Source organism: Anoplolepis gracilipes, chromosome 2 (assembly GCF_047496725.1).
Source record: "Anoplolepis gracilipes chromosome 2, ASM4749672v1, whole genome shotgun sequence".
NCBI lineage: Eukaryota > Metazoa > Arthropoda > Insecta > Hymenoptera > Formicidae > Anoplolepis > Anoplolepis gracilipes.
Genome location: NC_132971.1, coordinates 8,272,380 through 8,299,984, shown reverse-complemented (window position 1 = coordinate 8,299,984; position 27,605 = coordinate 8,272,380). Strand labels below are relative to the sequence as shown.

At 36.9% G+C, this 27,605-nt stretch overlaps 1 protein-coding gene across 5 annotated transcripts in view; it reads left to right on the top strand.

Moving 5' to 3' along the window:
• Tn (tripartite motif containing protein thin) overlaps nt 1-27,254 on the top strand; it is a 72,848-nt gene extending 45,594 nt beyond the window's left edge. For 4 of the 5 annotated variants that reach the window (XM_072911437.1, XM_072911439.1, XM_072911438.1 and 1 more), the window contains 12 exons: nt 657-984; nt 4,609-4,835; nt 5,372-5,652; nt 8,515-8,821; nt 10,492-10,614; nt 10,699-12,364; nt 16,248-16,348; nt 19,267-19,794; nt 20,931-21,092; nt 21,960-22,116; nt 23,958-24,239; nt 25,251-27,254. In XM_072911437.1, coding sequence (XP_072767538.1) covers nt 657-984; nt 4,609-4,835; nt 5,372-5,652; nt 8,515-8,821; nt 10,492-10,614; nt 10,699-12,364; nt 16,248-16,348; nt 19,267-19,794; nt 20,931-21,092; nt 21,960-22,116; nt 23,958-24,239; nt 25,251-25,682 — 4,594 coding nt within the window. In that variant the 3' untranslated portion in view covers nt 25,683-27,254. The remainder of the gene's footprint in view (nt 1-656; nt 985-4,608; nt 4,836-5,371; nt 5,653-8,514; nt 8,822-10,491; nt 10,615-10,698; nt 12,365-16,247; nt 16,349-19,266; nt 19,795-20,930; nt 21,093-21,959; nt 22,117-23,957; nt 24,240-25,250) is intronic. The other variant, XM_072911436.1, reaches the window with a different exon arrangement.
• Nucleotides 27,255-27,605: the final 351 nt, after the last annotated feature.

The following is a 27,605-nucleotide window of genomic DNA, read 5'->3' as shown; positions in this document are numbered from 1 at the left end:
TCCAGAACTCCCTCTCGAATCGAACTGAGATAATCTGACTATAAAGCAGGTCGCATTTCAGCGTACGTAAGGCTTGTCATTGGCCCCTTGTCATAATTTCAAGCGACGTATATCAAAGACACGTGTTCTTGCGAGATCTTTTTGCGAAAATGATAAATTATTATTCGCCTTTAGAGAGAAAAGAGAGACATTCTTTTTATAGTTACACATATGGTTTCGATACCTATGTCTGACTTTTGGCTGACTTGCTCTACTTACCGTTTACTAAGAATAAGCAATATAAAACTTTTTCTATTTGTCAAATTAAAAAGTTTCGTTTTACTTTTGATAGCATATTAATTAGACAATCTCTGCTAAATAATAATATATAGTAGCACATTTTTTAGATAGCGTGCTTCAGTTTTATATCGTTAACTACAAAAACTTGATTAATCGATCGCTAATAAATAAATTAAAAATAATTTTTAATTCGATGAAAAAGAAAACACTTTTCTCTCGTGTATAAACAAGATCTAAAGCCATTTACTCCATTTATACGATTTATCAAGCCGTCGTGAAAATGGATTAGGAGAGGAGAAATCGGTGAATTCTCCAGATTAAAGCGAATCAGTTCCTCGGCGACAATCTAATTGATCGATGTTGCTGTTGTGTGACAGGTACGACGCGCCGGAATACGAGGTGCCGAGGAACAAGTCGAGATACAGGAGTCGATTTATGCGACATCGGGACGGTGATGATTCCGACGGTGACTCGAGATCAACGGTGAGATTCACGTCGACGGCGCCGCAGGAGCCGTCCGCTCTGCGTGAACGTGTCCTGGACACGGAGGACGCCGCCCGCGGTCCCCTGTCCGGTATATTTCGCCTGACGGACTCGCCACGTGTCATGAAGAAGCTGCAGGAGTGCGAGAGAGCAAGCAAGAGGAAGAAGGAGGAACCGACGAGTCAGCCCCAAGTGCAGCAGCCCCAGATACCCAAGCCTCAGGTTAGAATAGCATGCGTCTGAGAGCCCGCACACGTGGCTTTCGAAGTTAAAGTGAATCGAATGCATAATTTGTCAGGCCAAAAGACTTTTAGATATAAAGTTTGATTTTAGACACAATATTTAAATAACTCGATTCGCTTTAGTTTCGAATATTATATTAACTTGACAGTATTTGTTGGTTCATAATACATTACCCTGGAAAATACTCGGACGTGATAATCGTAGAAGCAAAGGATACTGATGTAATAATTAGTGAATTATTGATCGAATTATATAGCAAACGGAGGAGATAATTGCTGTCTAATTTCGATCAAAAAAGTAATATAATAATCGTTTGCATGAATCGTATTTGAAATGCAGTGATTCGTTAACAAAAGTTTGAATATAATGTTATAATTGCTGTATTTGGTAAGTATATACTTATTTCTTTACTTTTATTAGTACTTAATTTATTTTTCAAGTGAGGTGAAATAAGCGGTCAAGATTTCTTTCGTAATATATAAACGTTTAATATAAACATAATAACAATAATGCTTGAAAAACTTTCAACGCGCATTTAATATCGAAATAAAATATAACATTTTGAATAAAAAATTATTTTATACTTTGAATATATATAACTTGCAACGTTAAATAAAAATTCAATATAGACAGATAGCATAATCCAGGTACATTTACCACATGAATATATTTTTGTGCAATATATGAATTTTACGCGAGGACTCTCTTTCAGCTTTACATATAAACTCTCCTTAGATCGTTCAGTTCTTATATTGAGGGATATCGATCTGTTGCCTTCTGAATCTATCTCAACTTTCGTAAAGAGACGACATTATGATAGATTTCGCATGTGTGTGAGAAACGTGATCATCTCGCTGTTATTTCAATAATGTATATCCCAGCCTCCAAAAAAGTTGCTATGAAATTATCGCAAAGTAATTCGCACAAATGAACGAGGTCATCATTGATAAAAATGACTGTTGCTAATGCGTCATCGTTAACGTTTATAAAAGATCACCTCAATGAAAGCGTATCGATCGACACAAATAATTCGCCACCGGGACATCCGTGTTTTTTTTTTTACAAATGTAACACATGGTTTTATCACCGTTCCATTTGTTTTTTCCCCCTCGACGTTCATATTTTAAATGTTGATGCAGCACGGCGTTCAGTTGATTGAATCGAGCGATCGTCCGGTATCTATATGCAAACCTTTTGGCCGTTGTAAATTTTTTTCGTGCTAAAAAATATATTGTACATTCCACGTTTAAAGGGAGAGAAAGAGAGAGCGTATATCAGTGAATTTAATTGCTGTTCTCTGCTTATCAACACACCGTATATCACGCGTCGCATCAATATTTAAACGGCTAGACGTCGATGATACAATTAATTTATGGCCACTAGATTGATCACTGTAGAATCGGTCTTGCATGCATTTTTATAAAACACTCGAAAAAGCACTCGTAATATATTGAAATTTGATAACATGGATGCCGATAATACATCCAAGAAACTTTACAATCTTTATGTATAACAAAGAAATGTTTCATGCAATATAACTTGTATAATTCGTGTTTTCGCAATTTATGTATGATTAAAAATTTGAAAAAAAATGTTAAGACTAATGATGTAATGTTGTTCTACTGAAGAAAAAATGCAGATTACAAATTTGATTGACAAATCTTGATCGTAAACTAATATAATGAATAATTAATTAATCAATTAATCAATCAAATAATTAAGAACACGATTCGAATGGGCGTTCGTGAATTTGACAACATCGTATTTATTTTTGACAGTGATACCTCCGCACTTTTGCGCACGGAATCCCTTATTATGGCAGGAGAAAAAAAAAACGGATGGACACACGAACTCTCCATGCTGACGGCCGGTGCAACGAACGAAATTTGTTCGATGTCGCGCATCCCGTTGTTCGGATGATAGCGGCTGGTGTTAAAAAGCTCAATGAATGTACAAACACAAATGTCGGTTTAATCTAATGATAATTTATATCGAGCGCTATATGTCATTTTTTACGAATGCGATTGACAAAGTGCTACTCATTTACTGAATTATATATAGGGGAACGTGGGGTAGAACGGCCAACGTAAGCATTGAGCAAGTTTTCAACATATTAAAAAAAAATAATTCGATCTTTTTTTTACTAAAAATATTCTTTGGAATATCCACTATAAGAAAAAACACAAGTTTATTATAAAATAATAGTTTAAATAGACGAGATTATTGATTTAGTAAAAGCCTAGATTTTCGTGATATGCTTTTCATGCGGGGTATAATGAACTACCTCCAAAACTTGTTTATTTCATTAACATTGATGTCTAAAACTTCTTAAAAGTTGTATATTATAATATGATATATAAAACATAAGAATATAGATTTGTATTTTTAAATGATAACTATAAATTAATAAATAAAAACAATTCTCTTGTTATAATAAATATTTTTCTCTTTAAAACATGGAAAAATATCTTTTAATGTAATAATTTTTGGTATTAGTTTTGAAAGACAGCATCTATGTATACTCTCTTTCTTTCTCTAGTATAAAAATAAAAAGTACAACATTTCATGGGCTAATATTTCATTAAGCCTCAAAATGTATTTATTTACTTTTGATCATATAAAAAATTATAATTAATCAATATTTACATAGATACAGTATGAAATTAATAAGAAAAGATCACTTTAAAACATAAATGTATTTACGGTAATAAAAAATAGAATTTTATCATTGTTGACCTTATGTAAATATATCGAAGAATTACAACTCAATCGCGGAGAGCACAGCAAGTGCATTAAATAATTTATAACAACTTTTAACTAAAAATATTGCGACTACTGATAACAGCACGCAGAAAGAGACACCTAATAGCAATAATTGCAACATATTTTATGACATGGTAGCATCTCTGTAAAAAAATATCGACTCTGCACCATTGTACCCCGCGGTGCCGTTCTACCTCCTTAACGTTAATTTGCTATGATTTGATACATAGCAGCAGAGCTAGCTAACAATATATATATATATACGTACGTGTGTACATAGCTAGATAGGACATAGATAGTGAAGAAGAGTAATGTATATATATATATATATATATATATATACATATATATATATATATATATATATATATATATATATATTGATATAAATGCGCTTACATAAAAAAAAAAAAAAAAAAAAAAAAAAAAAACATTGTATTTTGTATGAAATACTGCGAGATAATACAATAATTTTACACTTTTTATTACGTCTCATTATTAATACGCCACCCACTTAATTTCGTATTACATGCACCTGTTTACGCAAGCGCTCATCCTCCGTGTAATCTCCTCACCGATTCACGTATTTGCCACCTGTCGCGTACACGCCATAATGTCACATTTAAATGCATGTGCGGATTCCGCGCGTTTCGATAAATCGCGCCACGCATCGAAACGCGGCTGCTGGCGCGAAGAAACACCTCTCGATCGTAAACTTCGACACGGAGGGTGTCTAGGATATTAGAGAATGATCGCGAGAGAAAAGATTGTCGCGAGGCAAGCGCGCGGACAGAGCGACAGACATTACTTCTCGTGAATAAATGATCTTTTGACGCGCAGGTACAAGTGAGAAAGGTACCGACCGCGATGGCGAGACAGACCAGCGAGGATGACGAGATTTCCAGGATCAAGAAGCAGAATAAAACTGCAGCGGCGACCGCCGCCGTCCATGAAACGGTGGAAGAGAGGCAGCCGACGTCGACGCCCGTTCCTGTTCATCCGCCGCCGCCGCCGAGAGAACTTGCGGAACCCGAGGAACAGCCGGTCAGGAGACCGGCTATCGCCAGGTAAGCGAGCGGAAACCGTTAAATTTTATTAGTAAAGTTTGCATGTAAATATAACGAAGTTAAAATTGCGAAAGAAAAAAATTAATCGCTATTGAAAGTTCCAACGTATTCCATTAAAACGTATAAATAAATTAACTATCAAATAGATGAAATAACGTAACATTGAGTCGAATGAAAAATTAAGACTAATTCCAAAATGGCATTTAAAGAATTAATAGTGCGCAAAAGGAGATTTGCTAATCTCAATGAAATTACCTTTACTCTCTCGACAAAAGACTCTGTATCAAAATGATAAACTAACAAGGGATCCCTAAAAGGACGAAAGACCAAAGGTGTGTTTGCTCGCGCGGATATTAATCACTACGGACGGTAACCACGAGATTTGCAACCAGCTCTGCTCTAGTAGCACTCGCGTTATATCGGACTTAAGCGACGAGTTTACGCCATGACGTTGTTACGGTAAACAAGTAACTCGGTCGAGTTCTCCATTCTCCGTTATTAACCTGCTTGTTCGTAATATTGTTGCTCTCGAACAGGAGAACTTCGGTGGAAACTCACGCTTCGCCCGCGGCCAGGAGCGCCTCGTCGGACTCCAGCACCGGCTCCGAGAGCTCGGCGGGATCGGGGATACGTAATACGGGGGCGCCGTTCACGACCGAGGAGATGAAGCAGAAGTACCTGTCGAGGGCGCCGCCGACCAACACGTCGACCACCGTGCCATCGGTGCCGGCTGTCACCTCCACGGCGACCAAGGAGTCATCGAACACAGCCGCGCCGGCGCCAAGAGCGCCTTTTCAAAGCCGTTTTTTAGGCGCAGGTAATTAATCATGCATTATTAGTTATTTTTTAGAAAGTATTAATATAAGTTACATTTTTCTTCGTGTGAAACAAATACTTTTATTTTTATTTAACAGAAAAAGAATGCGATATTTTTCTTCAGCTTCTACACGACAATATTATAAGGGGATAATTTTTTTTATTGCTGTTTTAATATAATTAATATAATTTTATCATTTTTAATAATACAACTTTAATATATAATATAATATTATATTATTTTAATATAATTAATCAAACTATTTTATTAAACAATAAGTTTCTCTTATACATTTGCGTGTTTTTTTCTCTAAAATTTCTCTCTGGAAAATTAAAAAAGAAATAATGCAACCAATATACCGAATATTCAGACCTTTTTATAGCAGCTAGAAACTGCTCTATCTATGGCACGTACCAATCTCCTAGATTGTGCGCCTATTATCTATTGTTTATACGAAGAGGTTCGGGAAAGCACGTTTCTACTGGTTTCGCACATTGAGCGCCTGCCTAACGTATCTATTGTATTTCTCTGCATCTCCGTCGAGCATGCAAATTGAATGCACAGGCAAATTGCGTTTAACCTTTCATTTATCTTTATTTCGGAAGATTTAATTTAAGGCAGGAAGAATTTTCTCGTATTTCAAAAATGCAATATCGAATTTTAAAAACACACGACCTTAATTAATCTAAACTTACATTATAGTGGTACAACATTTTTTTTTAAATTGTTCTCCAACATCATTTGAATAATTTTTTTTCTTTGATACTTTAATATAATGAATTAAATGTTTTCTATACAAGTACTTTTTTTTTTTAATTGAATAATTGCATTATTCATGTAACTATCCAATTGTTATACTAAAGAGATTTCTTTCGATACGGGAAAAAGTCCAAAGTAAATAAATATATTAGATAATATTTACAATATATATATGTATGTGTATGTGTACATATATATTTATTTATTTATTTATAATATTTATAATTATATAAATATTATCATATATTATTGAGCATTATAAATAATTCCATTTTTAATAAATAAATAAATAATTCTCAGAAACAAGTTTCGAAGAAATACATGAATGGACACTTTGTAGAATTAACGAATAAATTAACGGTTGCAAAGGGCATGTTCGGAATTCGGTCGCAAATGTCCACGTGTCCACTTGCTCTAATCCCGTATGCGTAAAATACAGAACGTTGTGTTATGTTACAACCGCGTTACAATGCTGCAATTCGTCGGATGCTGGGGGAGGGGGGATGGGAGGGAGACGAGGGGGTTCGCGCGAGCCCGATACTTCGAGATTTGAGGACAGGGCGGATTGGCACGGTAATTGCATTACCCATTCGGCGTTCTCAGTTAACGCTGCCGTCGCCTCGCTTTTCCGACGTCATGTCCCGTCCCGCTACGTCACATCAAATCCACCGCGTGTTAAGTCATCGGGACTGAGGCAGGGCGGCGTGTCTCGCCGTCGGCGAGACACGCGGATGGACATGACGATATTCGCGCGTTATACCGTTGTTGTACCGCTGGTTTCCGACCACCGTCGACAATCGATATGATATCGTTCCGCTTTCTCATCGCGTTTCCGTCAACCGCGAACGCGACGGGAGATGAGGAAGGACGCTCTCCTTCTCTGCCCGGCATCTCAGATTGTAACAAACGCGCGGCATTCCCATGCATCGCGACAACTCTTCACCGCTTGTCTCTCATCGCTTCCTTTATCCGTAACTGTTATTTCGTAACTCGATGGTACGATATTTCCTTATGTCAAAGTTAGGTACGATTTTCCTGTAAAACGTATAATAATTTCAATCGTAAGACAGAGAGAGAGAGAGAGATTTTATTTTTAAACCTTACTCCGTACAAGCGGATCATTTTTATCCAAGCATTTCCTAACAGTATCAATTCCTCGAAAACAAATATATTATTTTTTAAAATTTATTATTCTAGTTTTAGAAGGATCAAAGAAGGTGTATGAATTTTTTCAGAATTTTTAAACACTTTTTGTTTAATATAAACCCATTGATGAACGAAAATACCTGTACGGTTGACCTGTACGGTTTGAGGATAAAAAATGACAGTACGAAGACAAAGAGTTAGATAACTCCTTAGATGATTTTTAATTTATTTCGTATCGATATGTTTACTTTAGATGTTTGCGTAACACTCGATTAAACTCCCCGAAGCTTCGCGAATAATTACCACTACTGATTGATTATATTATCAACTATACTATAAAAAATTTTTATAATGGCTAGATAGCTTAAGATAAAGCTATCTAGCCCTTCATAACTTTTTAACGGCTAGAACAAAAAAAATATTTTTTATAGCAAATAATTAACAAATGATGAGCAAAAAATTTGTGTACTATTAATTTTTTGTTTTTATTTATGTATGTGCAATTTTTTATAATGGCTAGATAGCTTAAGATTAAGCCATCTAGCCCTTCATAACTTTTTAACGGCTAGAACAAAAAAAATATTTTTTATATTAATTTTTCGCGTTTTTAACAGTTATTATCGTTATTATCGTTTACAGCTAGCAAGAAATCACGTAGTGAAAAAAAGCGCCAAACCTATTACCAAAACTAGCATACTAGGACGTATAGTAGCACGCAACACACATAATTTCAAGTTGCATAACTAGTATGATAGTTAATTAAATGTCTCGTATACGATTTAGTATGAAAAATCTTACCGTGTGCGGCCAGCTTAAGTTAAAAATTCTTGACAGTTATTGAAACATTTATGTTGTCATTAATTATAAAGCGTAGGAAAATATGAATAATTACAAATTAAATTTTTTAATTTATTTTATGCCACTAGCTAGGGTTGAAAATAAAAATTTTTTTTCCAGGTAACCGTGCGGCTCCGCCACCGCCGATTCAGACGCCGCGAGAGGAGGTGCCTGCGACGAAGAAAAAGGACGAGGAGGAGGAGGAAGACGAGGAGACGAGCAGCTCTTCTGAAGAGACGGAGTCCGACACCGAGGAAGAGTCGGAAACGGACGTTCATCCGTCCAACGCCGTTCCGTCCGTCGCCTCCGCCACATCTCAGGATCGTCAGAGAAACGAATCTGCAATGGCGCGTACCGACATCGGGCCTCTGCTCGCTCGTAGTGCCGAAGCCAGAAGGGGAAGCAAAGAGGATTCACCTTCTATCAGGCAAGTAGCTCCGCTTCAAAAACGATTTTCCAAAAATATCAATCTGTCGACGAGATGAACGAGAGACTTGACTGATATAATAAGATCAACTTTGGTTTCAAGCGAGATATTTCAGAGACTGTCTGTTGAAATTTAACGAAATTGGCATTTAATGTGTGTCTTTCTTGATTAATGAATAAAATTGATATTGCTTTTCAAATTATATTGACATAAAGAATATAATGGAATTAATTTATTAGATTCGGACTGACATCTCTCAGTTATAGTAATTATGATATAAAAGTTCAATCATATGACAGTTAATGACTGTCAAAAATGGATAGAAATCGTTTACGATAAAAGTAAAATGCATGGATAAAATTGAGACAACCACAATATAAAATATAAAGTCGGAATTATATTGAAAATAAAATTTTTACGCAAATTATATTTATTTCAATACAGACTAAAAATTTAACATAATTAAATATTATATTTAAGCATTATATTTATTTATTTATTTATTTAAGATTGTATGAATTTTCCTTTTATTATATGAAATTGAGAAAATTCTCTCTCTTTCTCTACTCTTTATTTTTTTTCTGTATGCAACAATTCTCAAGCATCTATATTATCTTTTTTATCACCTTGAGACTCTCAATCGTTGAAGACTCGATCGAGAATGTTGTCGCTGTAAGAGCTTTCGCGAAGCTTTCATTGTTTTCCGTGTTTTCGTGTTTATTTGCGGTGCGGAGGCATCGCATACACACATTCAAATGTTCTGCCATTCGCCACATTCGAGAGCATGCGGTCGCAGCTCACTCGCGCTGAATTCCAAAGAGCTTCTCCACCCACGACATTCGCAATTTCCTCGAAACTATGGCCTAAGGAAACGATCGAGAGAACAGAGGGAGAGACCCCGATGGAGCCATAAGTGCTCTCCGGCCCGGTCCGGCGACTCCCTCTGGCCTTGGTAAAAGAATCACGTGTTCCGTTCACCAGCGTGCTCGCTGCTATCAGAAACTTTTCACGTACCGCTGCGGAAACTGATTAACCGCTCAGCTTGGCGAGGAATCGTAATACATTAGGGCGCGAAAATTTGGCCGCGAGCACGCATCCGCACTCGGGAAACGCGTAATAAAATATCGGCTTTATGTTCGAGAAATCGATCGATTTTCTTATTCTTGTCGATTAATTAATTAATTATTTAGCCAGAGTATTTCGCTTCATTTGAACGACGAATTGAAAGACTCGGATTTTAATTTAGTTTCATGAATGATTAACTGTATATTGGTTGCGATTTCTTATTCATTTATATAAAGTATTTCTGTAAAGTATGATAACTCTGGAATTGGATAACTTTTGAAAACAGTTTGAAATATAGTGTAGCGAAACTTATATTAATCGTGCGATCTCGCGCTTCAATACTAATGAAAGACGCGCGATAAGCTCGGCCAAGCAGCCCCGATAGCGGTCGAAATAACGTGACCACAATCTTGATGAGAAAAAGATTATCGGGATCGACGTGCCACGTAGTCCGATAACTTTTAGAGGACGCAATCAGGCCGGCACACCCTGTTGAAGCATACCCTTTAGAAAGTAGTAGTAGTAGACAAAGCGTCCGTCCCTCCCTCCCTCCCTCCGCCCCAAAGAAAAAAGAGAAAGTTCCGACCGATTACCTCGTGTCTCAGGTATTCGTCGCCGAGGGGGAGCCCCGCGCAATCCGTGACGACGACGACGACGACGATGACGGCACCGAGCGGCGGGGCCGCGATGACGACGACATCGACGACGCCGGGCGGCTACACCAGCAGGTTCGTAGCGCACGTAGCTCAAACGACTGCTCACGATGAGGCCACTTCTAATTCCAGTAACCCCCACGACCGTAATCGTTTTAGGGCGTTTAGCGCGGACGGTAGTACCGACGAAAGAAGGTACGACTCGGCCGGTCGCGGCGAGGACGATAATAAAGTAATCGCGGCTACGGCTACGATCGCGGATTACGCTTTTAACGTCGACGCCGACGGGGACGCACTTAAACCGCCGCGGGCGACAAACACTCGCTCGTCACGAACGGACATTATTCTTACGGACACCGACAAATCGATCACCTCATCCACCTCTTCCCACCTCGCGATTAGCGAACCCGAGAGTAATCTCCTCGAGGGTAGCCGCGGAGATAGTCGAGTAGCGAGCGTGGCAACCGAAGACGAGGCCACGTTAGTGGAAGGTCGTTCCGGGAACGATGAGATCTCATTGGTAGCCGCCGATCGCGAACGGGACGGATCTACTCTCGTGACCGATGATGACTCCGAAACGAGAAGACGCGACAGCGTCGTGTTGGAAAAGCGTGAAAAGACGCCCGAAGACGCTCCATGTTTCCTCCGGATCGTCGTGGAGGATGTCGACGCGACCGTTGACGAACATCAGTGCAAATCGGATCTTACGATCGACGAGCGTAGAGATCGATCGAGATCGAAAGAGTCTCAAACTGTCTCCGAATGTTCGAGTTCCGTCAGCGGGCGAACCATGTCCGACAGCGAATCAGAAAGTGATTCCGGAAGCGGCTCCGAGGAGGAGGACGAAGAGGAGGTTGAGGACGACGTATCTCGGGATGAAAATTGCAACGTGAAGAAAGAGAAAAAGGAAGAACAGGAGAACGATTCCGGCGATAAAACCAGGGGGAAATGCGAGGCTAGCGAGAAAACCGAAGGTTCTTCGAGTTCCGCAAACGACGAGGAGACTACGATGTTGAGTGCTGCTTCAAGTCAAGGTGAGAGCAGCGTCACACCTGACGATCGTTACGAGAGGGACCTAAAGCGTCGAAGCGCCTCGATTATCGACGAAAGAAGCATCGAGGAGATGTTTGACGACAATGGTTGGGTGATCACGGAGCAGGATATACAGCAGGATCTGCAGGCAGTGTCCGCGATCCCGTTGGGCTTTCGACTCATGGACGATCGCGTCGAGAAGACGGAGGACGACTACGGCGCAATTCGTACTGAAGAAACTATTCCGAGGATCGTCGAACGGAGACACGACGAGATATCCAACAATCTCGAGGGTTCCTCAGCAAGCACCGTCAACGACCACGTCGAGATGATTCCCCCGAGTGAACGAGCGTCCGACGGTCTGTCCAGAAGCCGCGCGTACAGACAGAGCAGTCTGGGTAAGAACGGATGGCTGGTCTCCGACGAGTCCGAGAGCGAGTCCGAACGGGCAACCTCTCCTGGGATCGGAGTCCCCCACGATCGAGATGTCGCGTGGATCGGGGGAAAAGAAGCCTCGAGGGGAAAGGTCGAGGATACCGGCATCGACGAGAACGGCTGGGTGATACTTGACGACGACGATGACAACGACGTCGACGATGGCCGTGTAGGGGAGAGCAGCGCGCAGGAGAGCACGATTCGTTCCCAAACGACCGACCTCGTAACGAACACTAACACTGACAACCGTGCGTTACTCGCGAACGCTACCCGGTCGAAGGGCGAGCAGCCGGGGCGCCTCGGCGAGCGCGAGGAAGCGCCGCTCTTTGGTGCCAATGTCAGTATACCGGTGCAAATGGTAACCACCGTCTTCTGTGTGTCCGTACTGTGTTACACCGTTCTAATGAACCTGCTCCTGTAATCCTCTAAATCGGGCTATTTTCTTTTTTTTTCTCCAACGTATGTACACCTAGACACGTACACCAAGCCTTCTCTTTTGATTCCTCCCGACGCTTCAATGTCGGTTGTTGAACGACGTTGATGATGAGAGACCATAGACTTTACACGAGAGCTTAGACATACACACTGAAACTGACGAGACTCTCTTCTTGTCGCGAGTGACGATGCAGCAGTTTTCTCCCCTCGATGGGATACTTGATCCGATATTTTGTCTTGTTTACGAAAGAAGTTTAATCTCCATCGGAATATATTAGCATTCAATATCTGATTCGAGTTTTGTCAATTAGTGAGACATCTAATGTGTCATTTACACATGTAATTATAACACTGCAGAACGCTTAATTCTTATAAAAAGTAATATTAGCTTTTTGAAGTTTAACCCTTCGATGACCGCACGCTTAATTTGACATAAAAAAAGAGAATAATTGAAAGATCTTACTAATCAGTGCCGTTATTATTAAATATCATTACACGCTCGAATTCCGATTAATATTCAATTAACTCCAATCAGATTCCAATTAATTTCGAAAATTAAGCATCTCGGAATCAAAGGGCGTAGCAAACCAATCGTATCGGAATCGAGAATTGATATGATAGAGAATTTGGGAAAAATTATGAGAATAGAAAGGGGGGAAATATATATATTTTTATTCGTTAAAAAAAAAAGACTGCTGCTCGAAACTCGCATTCTCCGAGCGCCGGAAAGCCACCATCACCAGAGAACGTTCATGAACGTAAAAAGTTACCTATTTACAGTATACATGATAAATTTGCATTTTATATATTGTGATAATCGTATGTACGGCCCAGCGCCATTGTTCCTATATTTGTCGATTCGCGATACATATAATCCGCATCATTGCTCAAGTACATAGCTTTGCGGTTTTATATACATGTATATATAAGATGATTCGTAAAAATTGGGCTGGCTACATGTAGTTATGTTCTTCTCAACAAGACAAATAAAAAAATTCATATAAACACGTTCGTAAAATGCTCCTTCAAAAGTTACTGTCAAGTGGAGATTAAAAGAATCCATGTGTCATGAACTTAAATGACAATCAAAACAGTGGCTATTAGATTATTACTTAAATCTACTTGAATTTTTTAATTTTTTCAAATAAATGTATTAATTTCGTTAACGTCGAATTTTTTTATTTTTTTAATCTTGATATAAATTTTGAACGAAGCATTTTAGAAATACGTTTTATAAGAACTTTCTTGTTTGATAAGAAAAACATGACTACTTATAACCAAGCTTTACGAAACACCCTATATATACATATATGTATATACATCAAGTAGCGAGGCAGTCTTCGCAATTCGCGCTTCAATTCACGCTTTAAAGCCGTCCCCGAAAAAATGGTAACGTCAGACGTTGACGGCGATCGCACGTGACGTCTGTCACGTGACAGCCTGTCGCCACGTGTGATCGACCGTCTTCACGTCACGCGTATCTATAATAAGTTTTTGTACTCTTTCCTTAGCGAGTAGGCTTACGTCACAGTTTGTTGGTGTGGTAAATAAACTGCATTTCTTGTGATAACTCGTATTATTTATTTTCCTCTCAACCGTCCTTAGTATCAGAATGATAACAAGCACAAAATGTCAGTTACCGCCTGCTCACAAATTTTTGTTCGTAATATTTCTTCCCTCCTTTCATTTTCTTTCAGTTATTCATGTTTTCTGTCACTTTCTCCGTCCCGAGAATTTCTTGCAATTTAATTCCCTGATTTCTCATTCTCAATCCCTATCCATACATGTATTTGATCATTGAAATACTATCGAGCGGGATAAAATATGTACGAGAAAAAAATGCATATTTATTTATTGCACTAACAGATTGTTTTTACGTTTATAATATCATTATTGATTAATAGACCGGTCGATTGATCGGTGGAGGCGGCTCTAAATTTCATCGCCCGTCGTTTCAAAAATCCTCCAAGCTAAATCATCGGAATGTTTGTTCAAAAATGATTTCTATATGCACTTAAATCACATGATACTATATTGAATTTCTTTTATTATTAGGTTATATTTTTATTATATAAAAGCTTGTACTTTTAGAATCTAATTTTATCTTGTTTTACAATAAGATAACAAACAAATATAAAAGAGATGTTTAATTATTGTATATCATAAAAATCACTTTTGAACATTCATTTCGAATGATTTGCGAAAATCTTGTTAAAAGAATTATCTATACCAAAGATTTTTTATACTTTTTTAGAATTAGGATACAAATTTTTGCAATATTACACGATATTACAAGTTTACAATATTCATTTTACACATTTCATACACACATATTCAAGCTGAAATATCTCAAGAAGAAAGTCAGAGGTGTTCACAAGTTAGAATACTGGATTGCGCGACTCTACAAGTAGGTACCATACGAAACACAGAAACATTTTCGAGTTTCTCCATAGCAGATTCGAATGTTCAAATCAAATCTTCGAAAAATTCGCACTGACCTAAAAGAACCTTTTATAGGAAATAATCTATTCCATTTTTCTATCGTGCAATTCAAATATATATTACTTTTGCAGATAACTCACTGTGAATATCAAAATATTCAATTCTGTCTTCAATTTTCATATAATAATTAATAAATATATATAATTAATATTATTATAATTAGATGGGTCAGTATATTTCACAAATTAATTTTATGTTAAGTCACACACACAACAGCCGCGACAATAATTAAAACTTAATTTGATCGAGAATATTGATTTTATTACTTTTCCCTCAAATTACATCATTCTTTTCAAAAATTATGCTAAAAATGTATAGTCAAGCTTTTCTCTCTCTCTCTCTCTCTTTCTCTCTCCAGACTTCTACTGTAAAAATACTTGCAGCCAAAAGTGGATTACTACATAACGCTAGGCAGTATTCTTAGCACGTTGCGTACTCCTCTGGCCACTATAACAAATCGGTGGTGTCGAAACTTCACAGCTTCCACACAGCCGTTTGGGGACAGAAGGGAATGAGGACGAAAAGGGCAGGAGGGGGAGGGGGAGGGAATGTAGAACCATCGATCCACGCTTGCAATCTGATCTACCAGTTTCGTAAACTGGAAACTTCTTACTTCGTGACACGTCGGTTCTACCGATGCACTGGGACCCAGACCTAATACGACGAAATACGAACTTAGTTGGGGGGGTTCACTGCAAAGTCATACAAACCCGGGCGCGCGATAAACTATGTTTATGCCGAAGTTTGCGGACATTCATGAACTTTCTCAAATTCGAGCAAACCTACACAAACATTGTTTGACGCAATCCGAAAATTTCATCCGTATCGCCCGCACAGCTCACCCGCAGTCCTCCTCCCCTTCCGCCCTTTTCTACCCTGCAACGCTAACTTTCCCTGCGGGATGTTAATTACAATGTAATATACGAGAGCGAGAGATTTACACTTCCCCAGTTATTTGTGATTAATCAACAATGCAAGAGCTGTTATCATCTGCGCGAGACAATTGAAATATTTTTCGATAAGATCTAGAATATTGAGCCTAATAGTTGAAAATTAAATTAAATCTAAAAAAAAAAACATATATAAATTGCTTATTTATATATGCAACATATAACTAATTTAATTGATATCTCTCTTTGAAATTTATTGATCGTCCGACAATATAAAGGTTAACAGCTCTCCCTTCCTTCCCACCATTGCTTCTGAATAATAAAAAATATTTATGAGAAAATGATGTGCATGACATATACGTGCGAATCACAGTAAAACACTTATCTGCATATTCACCATACTCATGTATACAGGATGTCTCACGAATCTGTGATAAAATGTACGGCGCATCGATGGCCGCCGATGATTGCGCTCAACCATGGAGCTGGAATCGAATTAGATCAGTGGCCGTTTCGTAAGCATAGGTCTCTTTTTTTCAAATTTCAAACGCAAAAATAAAAAGAAAAACCTGCAACGATCCGATAAGTATATAAACGACATCTTCCACTGACGATGAACGCTTCCGGCAAGTGTACAGACCACACATCAGATTAGCAATTAGCGCACGAATTAACTACACTGATCTCGTACAGCTTATCTCATTGTTACATTGAATTGATATAATATCGGAATGTGATTTTTCACGTAACAATAATAAAAGAAAAAGAACTTTCTACATTTGTCTATAATAACTATGCTTCTTCTGATTCGCACAAGCGCGAAACAAAAGGACAGAGAGCAGAAGCTTTATTTAATACTTCATCATAGTATTGTCTGTGTGTCTTTATTATTCGTTTGTATGAGCTATTAAAACCGCGAACTAATGTGATATAAAAACATCTCATACGTTCGCGCAGATCCTTTCCGACATAACTTTCCGTACAATAGCTCGCGAGACGCGAGAACTTTGTATATAATACGGACAGCGAATAGATTCTCGGGCAATCAAATGCAAATCTCGTCCTCGTAAGCTTAATCTCATAAACGAGACAGTAATACTGACACAAAGTCTACCGTCGTGTATATGAAAAGCAGTTAGCTCCTTAACCTCGTTACTTTGTTCCCTCCCCGACTCATTAGCGTATGCAATTTACGGCACGCTCGTATTATTGTACCTTTTAAAACGCAATATACGCGCCTCATCGTCGTATAAATAGCGTTCTCCTCGGACACGCGCATCGCACACGGGATAAAAATTTAACATACCGTGCACCTAACTCTCTACAAAAAAATCTCTAATCAAAATATATCTCGAAGACGAAATTTTTTTCTCCCAAATGTCTCGAGTATTTTTCTTTCACTGTAAAGTGACGTCGATATATTTTTAATTGACGCCGGCCATCCTTGTTTTGAAGACGATTCAAAGTTCTTTCTTTTTTTTTCTTCAAAATGGAACGCGCTTTATAAATAACGTTCCCCTCGGACACGCGCATCGCACGGGATAAAAGTTTAATATAATATGCACCTAACTCTCTACAAAAATCTCGAATAAAAATATATCTTCAAGAACAAAATTTTTTCTTCCAAATATGTCGCGAGTATTTTTCTTTCCACTATAAAGTGATAGGATATATTTTTAATTGACGCCGACCATTGTTGTTTTGAAGTTTCTTTTTTGAAGGCGTTTCAAAGTTCTTTTTTTTTTTTGTTTTTTTTTTTTTCTTCAAAATAGAACGCGTTTCACAGATATGTATGTACGTATTGTCCGAAGTATTTTGGTTGCACGATATTGCGTCCATACTCGCTTGCACAGTTTGCGTTCACGGCACGCACGTGTACCAAAATAGCCCGATGCGAGTCTCACTTGAAAATACGACCGCAGAGATACCGCTCGTCCACAATGGGTATCGCCTTTCCGCGCGTGTGCCTGGGTGTGGGGTCGAGACCCTCCAATGTTTCAAGGGTGTGCGATTACCCGAAATCTACTCGAATTTAGCTTGAACAATTACAATCGAGAAAATAAAAGAGAGAAAGATCGAATCGAGCTATCCTAGAAATTGACCGCTAGAAAAAAAATAAAGAAACTGAAACGAATGTAGCTGTTTAAATGATTAGTTTTGCAAAAATTCGAGGAAAGTTTCGGTAATCCAAACATTTATGTAAGGACGTATTAACAAATATATTTTAAAGGTGTTATATAGTACGAAGGATATTTAATCATTGTTTTAACTTTCTTACAATTAACAACGTGCTCATTTTATGCTTCTCTCCGTAGACACAGTCTATATATTATTTAGCAATTATATAACGCAAGGAAATGAGATGAGATTACATCGCTTTCATGCTTAATTATCTCATTGTATATTTAATTATTTATCACTTGTCAATGTAATTGTTGAATGCGTTGGACAGAATTATTTTACTCTCGCAGAAATAATTTTCAATCACAAAAAAATCTACAACAAAGATGCTTAAGATAAGATATCCAAAAAATGATCGTAATAATTTTTTAATTTGATATTTTCTGAAAATTCTCATTTCAATAGGGAGTTTGCATGATTTTGAAAAACAATTGCATTTTATAATTTATATATAGTTTTAAATGTAATTATTTTTTTGTAATTTTTTAATGTAAATTAAGCTAGAAAATCAATAATAAAAATTATATTATTTGAAATTGTCGAATACGATCCGGAAAGGACCGAGTCCTCCCGAACGCGATGTGACGTCACAGTGCATTATCTGCATTCGGAGAGACGCTAATAGCGCTAAATAGCGTGAAATAGCGTTTCCCCAAACCTAACCAATATATACAGTGACAACACATTATTTTTATTTATTAAAATATCCAGTTATTGTGAAAATGGGCAAAGGTAGCACGTACAAAACCTGTTTTGTACCTCTATGTACAACAATTAAAACACGCAATAAATTGTTTTTCTTTGTACCTTGAGATCAAGAATGACCGAATATCGCAATACAGAATACAGAAAACAAACGTTTGAAACTATTGCACTGTGACGTCACGCACTCCAACCAATCAAAATCGTTTTCTCACAATTTAAATTTTATTAAATTTTAATTTAATTTTTTAATACCTTCCTATTGATTAAAATTTAAAATTTTCTTATAAATAAATTTATAATAATATATATTTAAATTACATATATTAAAAAATGTATTTTTTTTAATGCAAACTCCCTATTGTGTTCTCAAAAATTAGATATACTATACAATATACATATACACGTAAAAGACTCTAAAAGCGTTACACTGTGTGATAAAAAAAACAATTATTTCTACAAGAGTAAAGTATAAGCTCGCAAAATTAGCATAACAAAGACAAATTGTCGATACAGACGAATTGAGCGCGCCGTCTCACTGATGTTCCAGATTCCTGAACAAGAGCAGAAGCCAGGCGGCGATGATGGCGTCTCGCGAGCGGGAACGAGAACGGGAACGGGAACGGGAACGTGAACGTGAACGCGAACGCGAACGTGAGCGAGAACGCGAGAGGGAACGCGAGAGGGCCGACGTGGACGCGGAGACCGACTCACCCTTGTCGGCGAGATCCCGCTACGCGGCCCTGAAGGAGCGCCGGCAGCGTCTCGCTCGCTCTAGGAGCTCGCATAACTTCGGCGGCGACGATCTCGACCTGGACGAGGAACCGCCGTCGCCGACGACCCAGTCGCCCAACGCCTACCTGGCGGCCAAGTACGGTGCTGGCTCCGAGCTGGCGCGTAGCCGCAGCACCCACGCCCTCAAATCGAGGGAACCGAGCCCGGAACGCGAACGCCCGGGCGCGGAGAAGGACGGCGCGGCTCTGAGCTCCTGGGCCAGGTACCTGAAGAACAAATATGGCAACCGCACCACCAAGGACAAGGAACCGCCTACCTCGTCCTCCACGATACCCTCGTCCAGGTGAGACTTAACTCTTTGCAAGGTAGCATTTTCCTGCTCAGTTTTAATTATTTTAATAAATTTATTGACGTAAAGAACAGGTTTTTTTTTTATTTTGGTAGAGTCTTCAGTACATGAATAAGTGTAAAAAAATAACCAACCGTACATCTTTATTTGTATAATTTTATAAACAAATAAATAGTCAAAATTTGTGTTTTTCATGAAAAATATTCATTTTCTACTAAATTATTATCAATATTGAAACGGCAATTTAAGCATTTATCCAGGATGTCCTGAAGTATTTTTGAGAATTTTTTCAGATATTTTTACTACGTTGTCTTTTATAGTCATTGAAAAATATGAAAAAATTAATATTTTTTTTATTATAAATTCAAATAAATAATTTGAATATCTCTTGTAATATGTAGTGATTTGAAGCTTTTTCACTGCATTCAAATCTGAGATTATAATTTTCAATTTTTTAAAATTCAAACTGACAAAATTTCAAAATTTTTTTTTAGATTTAAAAAATCAGATTTCAGATTCGTCATCAGCGACCGATAAAATCTTTATATAAAGTTTCAAAAAAATCAGTATAATACAAAAATTCATGACACAAAGAATTAAATCATAATCGGAGATCATTGATGAACGAATAATTCGCGTGAGATTGCGATTTTCGGTTAGAGAGAAAGACCTTATTTTCAAAATTTATCAGACTAAATTTGTCGTTTAAAATTAAAAGAACGTCAGAGAATTTCTCTTCACGTGGAAGATAATATACATATATTAATTTATTATGTATTTCCCATATAATGACTATAAATCGCGAGTTACATTATGTAAAGCATGTACGTAATCATGCTATGTAACGATAAGCTTTAAACACATCGTTACTATGCACGATAATTCAAAACATTATACGGGTATTAGAATCAATGTATAGATAATATGACAAATATCGTATTTGTTCTTATCATATTTATTAATACATACGTATCGCATTAAACGTGTCAGATTATCACGATAGCGTGATATGAAGCCCCATTATTATCAATAATAATATAAGTGACATTATTTAAAATGATGATTCAATTATTACATATATATAATTGATTTCTGATTATAATTTCCCAAAACTGAAATAATGTTCACAGCTCTAGCGCAGCTTCGAGAAGGTTATCGTTGGGCTTACCTCTAAGACACGCCGGACAAACATCCTTCGAATCTTCTGACGACGATCAAAAAAACCCGTCAGGCTCCCCCACGTCCCCTACAGCAGCTCCCGTTACACCCGCGGCAGCAGGTTCCTCCACTAGGTGAGTCTTTGAATCACATTATATTCTCGCATTCGAAAGCAAATCTCGAGTCGTTACTTATAATATGTATAAGCAGAGAATAAAGGCGAAAAGTGTAGAGAGCTCGATATTTTGCTTTTTGAATATTCTTTTTGCTATAACTTTCTTTTTAAATGAGATAAAATTTATAGACAAAATGTCGGAACTTTGCTTGAGATTCTTGACTTACTCCGCGAATTTATTTAGAAAATGAATACGGCGCGCATACATTTTTCTCGTACGACGGTCCGAGAACGTTAGCAAGTTTCGCTGGTAGTTTGGAGAGAAGACGCGACGCGCACTATGGTCGTTAAAAGAACTTGCAACTTTCTAAATATACCTCGGACAAGTATGCCCGAGAGGAAAGAACGGAGAAAGCGTCCGCTGGACGTCGCGGAGCCGGCGTATCGCAATCACAAAACACTTTATCCTCGTTATCCGTCGCGTCGACGGGTCTCCTCCTCTCCCGCGCGCGGCTATAATTCTCCAAGATCTACCGCTGTTTCCGCCGGAGTAAAACAGCGCGTTTCTCTTGAAAAGTGGATTTGCGAAAAAACATTCTTTTAAGAAACAGCGGCGTAAAATGAAGATACACAGAGAGAGCACTGTATATCCGAGTTTGCCTCTCACAATATAAACTTTTCTCGATGACGACAGAAACCTTCGGCCGAAGGATCTCGCAAATTGAAGAATTTAGCCTACACTTATTCGCATACATGTTTGCACGATTGACCACGTGATCGCGAGGCGTAGGAATTTCCCTCCCCGCGAAAATGATTCACGACCGCAGGAAGATTGAGTTTCCGCGTAATAAGCTTTATTCACCGTCCCTTCGTCGATCGATTGCAGCAATGGTCGGAGGAGTCATTACTTGCTGAAGCGGCGGCAGCTGTTTAAATTCGGGATGCGGGGGAGCGAAGCCGGATGCTTTACCTGGCCGAGAGGCCTCGCGGTCGGCCCGGACAACTCCATCGTCGTGGCCGACAGCTCCAATCATCGTGTTCAAGTAAGCCACTCTTTATCGAATCTTCCAAAACTGTCCGTATGAATTATATATCATATACAAATAATATTTATGTATGTATAAATATATAAACTATATTTGATTATATTTATAAATAAATTATATAAATTATATAAAGGCTACAGCCAGATAAGCATACAAAAAGTGCCCCCGACGTGTTTTTAAATAATACTTAGCTAGTCATTTCCTCATTGTAAAAGAAAATTTTCCTCAAGATTTCAGCTTTTCAACTTTATTATTTCCTGAGTTATCGAGAAAAATGTCATTTTTAGTTTTTATTTTTTTTTTCTGTAAATATTCGAGATGATCGCATATCGATTTTTTTCTGAATACTTATCAACGAAAGACACAAAAAAATATTCTTTCATTAATCTCGAATAAAAACTCGACTTTTAAATAAAGAATGAAATTAAGAAATGGCTTTTTTAACATGTTTCTTTCGAGGTTCAATCATCAAACTTTTATAAAATACTCTTTTTATAGGTCTCAAATTTTTTCAATTTTTTTCGAGTTGGTGCAACATGGTGAAAAAAAAATAAAAATCTTTTTTTTATTATTATTTTTTGATAATAGGACGGAAAATTATATATTTTTCTTGTGATCTCTTCTCTATAATTATAATAGTAATGATAAGAGTAATAATGATAATTGTAATACTTAGAATTACACTACAAAATAGAAATATTTTTTATGCAAAAACAATTTTCAAAAATTACAACTTTTAGGTAAACTTTTAAATTTTTTTTGCATAAAAAATATTTCTATCCTGCAGTATAATTATAACTGTTACAATTATTATAATTACTACTATAATTATTACAAGAAAATAAATAATTTTACGTCTTATTACTAAAAAATAATAAAAAAAAAAGATTTTCCATTTTTCTCACCATGTTGCACCAACTCGAAAAAATTGAAAAAATTTGAGAGTATTGAGACATATAAATAAAGTATTCTATAAAAGTTTGGTGATTGAACCTCGAAAGGAACATGTTAAAAAAGCCATTTCTTAATTTCATTATTTTGTTAAAAATCCAGCTTTTATTCGAGATTAATGAAAACATATTTTTTTGTGTCTTTTGTTGATAAGTATTCAGAAAAAAATCGATATGGAATCATCTCAAATATTTACAGAAAAGAAAAATAAAAACTGAAAATAATGTTTTTCTCAATAACTTAAGAAATAATAAAGTTAGGGAGCTGAAATTTTGAGGAAATTTTTTTTTTACAGTGAGGACACATGACAAGCTAAATGTTATTTCAAAACTCGTCGGGGGCCCTTTTAATATGCTTATGCGGTTTATAGCCTTTAAACGAAATAATCGAAATCTCTCACGTATATGATATATTAAATCAATAATTACTTGAAAATTTTTTTTATTTATTAAACTCTCTCTTTTAATTATTCTATAAAGAAATTTTGGTTAGAAAAAGTTACTAGTTGTAAGAAATTTAGAAAACCACATTGTCGTACATTCTCTCGAAAATGTTAGAAAGATACAAACTGATATTGACAACCAACTACGCGAGCCCGATAAATCACTTGCGTCGTTCTCGAAGCGACGTAATAGTTACCTCGTATATGCCTGTAAAACGGAAGTACGGAGACTTTAAAATTTCATGGGTGTTCCGTATACGTATCGGCGTATCGAGGATCATAAATAAGCCGACTTGGACTACGGGCCCAACAACAGAGAACGAGGGAAAAACCCTCCTCTCCCAGGACACGTTATATCGCGGTTGGCCCCGTGGTCGATTTTAATATCGACGCGCGATCGATATAAACAACGTTTGTATCTCTCGGGTTGTACGTTGTACCGTAGGTATTCGACGGTAATGGAAACTTCATGAAGGAGTTCGGTACGTACGGCAGCGGCGAGGGTGAATTCGATTGCCTCGCCGGGGTGGCAGTAAACAGGATCGGGCAGTACATCATCGCGGACCGCTACAACCACAGGATCCAGGTACTCGATCCATCCGGCCGTTTCCTGCGAGCCTTCGGCTCCCAGGGCACCGCCGACGGCCGATTCAATTATCCCTGGGGCATCACCACCGACGCCCTTGGCTTCATCTATGTATGCGACAAGGAGAATCATCGCGTACAGGTACACTTATTTCATCAAAGTATATGTTTTATTAAACATATAATTTTTTTATCTCCTTTCCTTTAAAAAAGTTACACTTCTCTAAAGAGGGGAAAGTGAAAATTATCTTTTTTAATTTTTTTTCTCAAATTTTCAACTAATTAAAATATGAAATTTGATTGACATTTTTCAATAGTAAAAAAAATACTTATTAATATTTTTTTTAAGTTTTATATCGTTATAAAAAAATAAAACATCCTTCTATTCAATTTTTTATTAGAAAAAATTTATCTTTATTTTTTAACGAGCCGAAATGTAATCATCTAAAAATATGAAAGAAACCTTGATTCCTTTAGAAACTTTTTTAATTCTTTTATTGTTTTTTAATTAATAATTTTTAAGTAAAAAAAATAAAATACATTATCATGCACAACACAATGCTAAATAGACATAGGTTTTGAGTTATGAGAAATTGAAATTTAGAATAAAATAAAAAGATAAATCCACCAAATTTCATTTTTTTAATTTAAAAATTTGAAAAACAAAATAAAAACCTAATATTTATTTCTCCTTTTGAAGAAGTATAACTCCTCAGGGAGGGATATAAAATATTTATGTACATTACAGAATATAATTACATGAAAGGGGAGGGATGCAGAATATTTATATGACAGAATATATTTATATACATAGAAAAAAATTATAATCTTCGATTTGAACATGTGTTATTTTCTATTCAATATTTTTTCCTTTCCATTCACCAAAATTATTCTTAAATAACAAAAATATATTTTTCTTGGCTGAACTATATAAAAATGTCTTCATCCAAGCAAATTTTCTTTGTCTAACTAAAAATATAATTTCATTTCAAGATTTACATTTCGAAACTAAAGATACTGTCAAAGTAAGAATATTCTTTTTTTCTGTGTATGAAAGACCTCTTATAATTTCCAACAAAAAATCATCTTGTACAACTTTTCGCACTTATAATCCTGTATAGTAATATTGTTGACCGAAATACCGCGTTGGTAGGTATTTCAATCGGACGGCACGTTCGTGGGCAAGTTCGGCTCATGCGGTGGCGGACGCGGCCAACTGGAACATCCGCATTACATCGCGGTGAGCAACACAAACCGTGTGATTGTCAGCGACGGCAATAATCACCGCGTTCAGATATTCGACGTAAACGGCCGAGTGCTGACGTCCTTCGGCTCGGAGGGCTCGGACGACGGGCAGTTCAAGTTCCCACGGGGCGTTGCCGTGGACGATCAGGGATATATCGTCGTCGCCGATTCCGGCAACAATCGCATACAGATCTTTAGTCCGGATGGCGCTTTCCTCAAGTCCTACGGCTGCTGGGGTAGCAGCGATGGCGAGTTCAAGGGCCTCGAGGGTGTCGCCGTCACCTCCACCGGCAACATCGTCGTCTGCGACCGCGAGAATCACCGGGTCCAAGTATTCTGATCGATCTTTGTCGATAATTTTATTGATCTAACGTCGGAAAAAAAACATCAACTCTGCTCTTTTGTCAAACGGACACGTGCTAATTCATGATATATTCGCGTTTATTAATATTGTTAATGATGAGCGAGTAAAAAAAGTGAATATATATATCCAGGCAATGCAAATACTTTGTGTATTTGAATATTCGAAATTGATGTCTCTCTACAAGAGTCTGATGAATATTTCTGGAGTCAGGTTTCGATAACTTTGAATATTCGCATCATCGTGACTTTTTTATTTTATGGAAAAATATATATAAAACTAACATTTAATAGAAATAATAATAAAAATTAGAAAAATTAGGGAATATATATATGAGACAATACATGAAAAAGATATTTCAATATTTCGAGAGATTAATTATTATAATCTTTTACTGTTTGACGTACTGTTCTGAAAAATATAAATATCGAAAATTAGAAAATTTTTCAATTTAGCAACTTTTTATAGAGATATTCTGCAAAAATATTCTAACAAATTCATCGATAAATTATAAATGAGAGTGGAATAGCTTGTTTTATTAGAGTATTAATATAGTGTTTTATCTATACTTCTCTTCTTCAGAAAACACAGTAAATCTTAAATTTCCTTTTTATTGTCTAAAATGATTTTCATCGTCTGGAAATAAATGTATCGTCCGCTTTTACTTGTAATAAAATATAAAGAAAACGAAAATGTTTGCGAAAGTAATTTTTAGCGCAAACAAAATTTACTGCACAAAAATGGCAATGATTGCTTATTTTTATCATATCATGAATAATCAAGAGCCGATTGATTCGCATTAAATTCTAAATTTAATTTTTCTATTGGCATTAAAAGATTCATATTAACGAAACTCGCCACTTATCCTAGCCAGTTTTAATGGAAAACTGAATTTCTATAAAAAAATAAATGAGATCTCAGTTTTAAGTAAAAAGTACAAATTTAATTAATAAACTACTTTTTTCTTTTTTTTTCTCTGTACTTCCTTGATATTAGAATCAATGATACAATGTAGACGAAATTAACAAAATAGAAAACAGTAAGTTTTTTTTTTCTTTACTTTAAGCTTATTTCTTTATCGTCAAAATTGTCTAGAGAAATCAATTTCAATTTTTCCGTTTCTACTTCCGTCATCAGTTTTTTAACGATTTGTTGCGATCGTTCTTCGTATCGCTTCGATGAATATTCTATTCACTTAAAGCGATATCGAATGAAGGAAAGAGCGAACGGAATAGCAAAAGAGAAAAAGATCTGCAAAAGCAATCACATCGACGAGCGAAACAATGCGTGAATGGAATCGGGTCACTCGCTCGTCGGCCAGTAAAATTCTCGAAGAAAATCTTGGATGCCGATTTCCTCTGCTCGACAGTTTCGGAAATACATATTTCACTTATCTTCACATCTCTCACTCCTTCCAGACTCTCGCGTATGTCTCTCTTTCTCGTACATGAGCACGATAATTGAGCGACCTAATTTAATTTGTACTCAAAGTGACAGAGCAAGCAAAGTTTGTACCGTTTGTATGCTTTAAATAAACTGTTGCGGAAGGAAGGCGGTAAGTAAATTTCTCCTGAATCACTTGTCTCTATCCCTTCGAAACTATTTTTGTCGCGATATATTATTTATTCTCGCGTTCTTTGTACGAAATAAACTTCACACAGTAAGTAAAACGAGAAAGGATTATTAATCCCAAGCTATGAATACGTCGTTAAATTTAGCGGTTCGTAAAGTCCTAGTTTGGTGCTTTCCCTTCGACACGAACAGTTGGAACTGGAACTTTGAGCTTCGCGTCAATAGAAGCTCTACAACCGACTTCAGCGACGTATCCTAAGATCATTATTCGCCTGGGTATTCCTTAACTTGCCGTATTCCGTAATTGCGTTACTATTCAGTTTAGACGCA